At 36.7% G+C, this 4,526-nt stretch overlaps 1 protein-coding gene across 1 annotated transcript; it reads right to left on the bottom strand.

Moving 5' to 3' along the window:
* Positions 1 to 587: 587 nt before the first annotated feature.
* LOC125073534 (protein ALP1-like) lies at positions 588 to 2,488 on the bottom strand. The gene is made up of 2 exons (XM_047684395.1): positions 1,924 to 2,488; positions 588 to 1,199 (listed from the first exon to the last, which is right to left on the bottom strand). Exons 1-2 carry the CDS (start codon positions 2,341 to 2,343, stop codon positions 588 to 590), a joined length of 1,032 nt encoding a protein of 343 aa, XP_047540351.1. The 5' UTR covers positions 2,344 to 2,488.
* Between the last annotated feature and the right edge of the window lie 2,038 nt (positions 2,489 to 4,526).

Genomic DNA, 4,526 nt, shown 5'->3' with positions numbered 1-4,526 from the left:
TTGTTGTCTAAATATAAAGAGATGTTTCCAAAGGCAAGCAAAGATGACGTGAAGAAGAAATTCAACTCTTTGAGAACAAATTACCGAAAGGAACTCAAGAAACACCTTCAGTCGATGAAATCTGGATCTAGTGCAGACGACATATACCAACCTACTTTATGGTATTATAATGAAATGGTTTTTTTACAAGATCAGGAAACCGCATCGGATTCACAGTCTAGTATGGATGCTGAGTCTACTGTACGTAGTCCGGGAGGACACACTGTACATTCTAGTTTAGATAACAATGATACACAAGTAAGTTTTAATTAATTTTATTTTAATGAATACGTTTACATATTTATTTAGGTCCTAGTATTTAATTATATATTTTTTAATATATAGAGTTGTAGGTATGTTTAATTAACCATTTTCTCTTGCCAGGGAACTGCACCTTCATTGTTACAAAATTCATTGTATTTGTCCCGTGCTTGTTTTGCGATATTCAGTGAATTTTTTTTATTGATGTTTTCCAATGGTTTCAACTGAAATACTTCTTTAGATGGTGGGTGTATTATTGCTGATTCGTGGTCTTCACGAAACATTAATTATGGAGATAAGTAGGAACGGGATTTCCTCAAAAAATTGTGTAGATAACAACAAGTCAAAACAATTTTTCTTACTTTTGTAGGATCAAAAGGAAATGCTCTTTGAAATACTCCAAAACGAGTAGCTAGTATACCGAAAACACTTTCAACCATCCTTCTAGCTCGCGATATTCGATAGTTATATATACGTTTTTCTTTTGTTAATCCAGTTTGGCTATAAGGTTTCAGTAAATTTTGAGACATTGGAAAGGCATCATCTCCAACAAAAAAATATGGAAGTTTTCGGAAACTTCCAGGCAACAATTCAGGTGGTGGAATATTTAAAGCGTTATTTTTTAATTGCTGTCCAAATGTTGTATTCTGCAGCACACCCCCATCTGATACGCGCCCATTAGTCCCTATATCAACCATAATGAACTCGTAGTTAGCATTTACAACCGCCATTAACACAATACTGAATGTTTTTTTGTAGTTATAGTAGTATGATCCAGAACCAGGAGGTTTCTTTATGTCCACGTGCTTGCCATCTATAGCACCGATTACATGAGGAGCATTCCACTGGCTCTCAAAATCCTTGGCAACTTGTTTCCATTCCTCGGCAGTTTGTGGTAGCTGAAAACAAAATAACAAATTGTTTATTTTTTCAGGAAAATAGTTCAACCATTGATGCTGATGAAGTGGCATCTACATCCTATGCAGTTCCGATGAGAAAAGATAAAAAATTAAAGAGAAAACCTGAAGATGACCTTATGCAGTTGGCAGCTGAGCGTCTAAGACAGAAACCGGATGAATATGAAAACTGGGCTTTGTCTTGTGCTGCAGATTTAAAGAAAATGGAACCAACACAACAAATCTTTGCTAAGAGTGCTATTGCTGCCATTCTCATGGAAAGACAGTTAGGTCTTTTACATCGCAATTCGGTTAAAATAAATACTCCAACATTAACAATAACTCAATCTCCGTCATATACCAGATCCACGCCAACTCCAACAAATTACAGCAGCACGCCATCGCCTCGCTATTTTATAAATCAACAGCTAAATTCTGCACCTTCACCTAAGGAGCTGCCACATTACCAGCAGATAAATACTCCAACAATAACTCCATCTCCGACATACATCATATCCACGCCAACTCCACCAAATTACAATAACTATTCTCCACAGCAAAATTCTGAACTTCCATCTGAGGAATTGCCACATTACCAGCAGAACGTGTACTACTCCCAACAAGATAATCGGCAGAACATGGACAATTCTCAACAAGAAAATGATGATAAAGACATGTCTCAATATATAAAGTTTAATTAATAAATAAAAAGATGATCTTTACTTACCTTGATTAATTTATTCAAAACCTTTATTATGGCATCGCAGGTTTCCATAATTATTAGGGAAAGACTTTGTGGGGAAATAGCACTGTGAAACTTTAAATCTTCTAGAGTATTCCCAGTGGCTAGATACCGTAATGTTATTGAAAGCCGTTGAAAAGGTGGTATTGCTTCCCTCATGTTTGTATTTTTTTTCTCAATCAATGGCGCAACCAATTTTAGTAGCTCTTGAAACTGTTCCAAATCCAGTCGTACATAATTCTTGAAGTCATTTTCCTCAGTTAACATCAAGACTTTTAAGAGATTTTCGTGAGTGTATTTTGGCCTTTTCAAGTACCAATCTTTCGACCAACGACGTGTTCGTTTACGTTTACGCTTAGCCACAAGCAATAATAGTACAGCTGCAGCTAAATCTTGTGCGGACATGTTGCTTGGATCAAACTATTTTCCGACTGAACACAAAAACATTGCACAATTTCCGAAGTTCTTAAAATTGGGCAATATAATTGAGCGTTTGGATTCAAAACGCAATTCAATCTTATTGTGCAATTAAATATATTGTACAATGTTATTGTAGGTATAGGGAGCACCTTAGTGTTTGCGGGATAAATTTAGAAAATCATTGTTTTTTACATGGGCAGCACGTTGCGTGTTCACGAGTTGGGAAACCATCCGCTTTGTTTGTGTTAACATCAGACCAAAAAACAAAAAATGTGGTTTACCAAAGAGCACTTCAATGAAACGGATAATTTGCGGACACGTATAACGCTTCGATTCAGTATTTACTTTGGATTCACGTTCATTTTTTACTTAGATAAGTTCAATACACTTCATTTTTGTAATCGAAATGAATTCATTACTGTTGTGAAATAAAATATTTTTTTTCCTTTTCAAATATATAACAAAAAAAAATGTTTTCTTCATCTTTTAATCCCCAGACCAAACGTTACAAAAAACGAAGCACTCTGGTGGTGAAACGGAGTTCGCCGGGTTTGCTAGTAATTATTATAACCAAGTGACCAACAGGATAGGGAAATTGTTGAAATTTATCTACAATTTACAAGCCGCTTGCTAAATATATTTAATAAAATAATAATACGTCTGGAAGGAAATTATATAATATATCTATGATACGGCACTAAAATATAAATATATATAAGGGTACTAAAACAGAACGGGGCTATTCAGAAGAATGGGTAGCTGATATAGATCGAACAGAAGTTGGCACAGCAATGTGGTATGATAAAAAGCCCGTAGTTTTAACGTCGTCTTTTGTTGGACAACAACTCATTAAAAAGGTTTGACGGTGCTGCAAGAAACAAAAAGAATACACTGAAGTAGATTGTCCTATAATACTAAAAAATTATAATCAGCACATGGAATTAACTAAAGACAATTTTTTTTGGGAAATAACTATCGAAGAAGATAAAAGGGAAAAATATGAACACAAGCACAGAGTAATCGATGACATGATGAAGCAAATTGTAAACTCACTCAGGCCAAAAAAGGATCGTTGCGCCATTTGTCATGTGTTCAACAATAACCAGTTTTAAAATGAAGAAGAAAGCGAAGGTTTTAAGAATATCAAGCACAAGTTTTAAAGCACAAGAAAATAGCTCGAGCCCTTAAAAAGGCGGACAAAATTGAAGCGTTAAGCGAACAAGTCCTATATATATATATGGCATGAGACTATTGCTTAAAAGGCGAATGAGTTTCTAGCTGTTAATATGATTTCATAAAATAGAACGCTGAAAGGGGGTGAAGGAATTCAGATTTTGGTCAGACAACTACGCAGGGCAGAACCGGAATCGGTTAGTATTTGCTTTATATCTTCTTGCTGCAAAATAATTTGGAGTTACAACAATCCACAAATTCTTTAAATTAGGGCTCACTCAAAACTAGATTAATGGGCGTTACCGCTGTAATTCTTTCAATTATAGTTAGCGAACAGAAAATTATATGTATATGTTCCGGGTGAGTAGAATTGTTTAGTGCGTTAGGTTAGGTTATGTTAGGTTATAAAAAATGGGGTATATGTCAGTCGCCTCCTCGTGGCGTACCCTGGGCAACGGGGCCGGCTTGAGCTTGCTCGCCGGCCACGGCTAAGACTGACGCGGCGGGTCAGGGGTCGCTCCCGGTACATCTCTTTTAACAGAGTGAACTGTGGAGCGGCTTCGTGGCAAAGTAGGGGGAGTTTTTCGTTTGTTAATTTTATTTTCTGTTGTTTTATTTGTTTGGTTTTTTCTCTTCTATTTATTTGATTTGTTTTCCGTATTCTTTTTTCATCTGATCCGTTTTGTCCGTTTGTTTTGTTTGTTTGTTTTGTTTGTTCATTTTTTCTTTGTAAATTTTTTTTATTGTAAATTTTAATTCTTTCTACTTCTGTAGTGGGGTCGAGACGCGACCGCACCCGCTTGGTTGCAGGCGCATCTAAGCGGGATTCAGTTATTCGTTTGTCTCCTCATTTACGGGGGAGCAAACCTTTTCGGCGGGTCCGCTGAGTCGGGTTGGCCGAACAACGGACGGAGGCATGATTCAATGCCGCCGTCGGGGGGCTTGGCTTAACCGCCCGGCCCCAGAGGAAGGACACCTCTAAGATAAAAAACCAC

This window comes from Vanessa atalanta, chromosome 24 (genome assembly GCF_905147765.1).
Source record: "Vanessa atalanta chromosome 24, ilVanAtal1.2, whole genome shotgun sequence".
NCBI lineage: Eukaryota > Metazoa > Arthropoda > Insecta > Lepidoptera > Nymphalidae > Vanessa > Vanessa atalanta.
Note: the sequence above shows the minus strand (reverse complement) of the source record. Positions and strands in the feature narration are given on the sequence as shown.

Coding starts and splice junctions, on each gene's coding strand:
- LOC125073534 (XM_047684395.1), bottom strand. CDS start 2,343: ATGTCCGCACAAGATTTAGCTGCAGCTGTACTATTATTGCTTGTGGCT. Junction 1,200..1,923: donor TTTTGAATAAATTAATCAAG/GTAAGTAAAGAT, acceptor TTTTGTTTTCAG/CTACCACAAACTGCCGAGGA.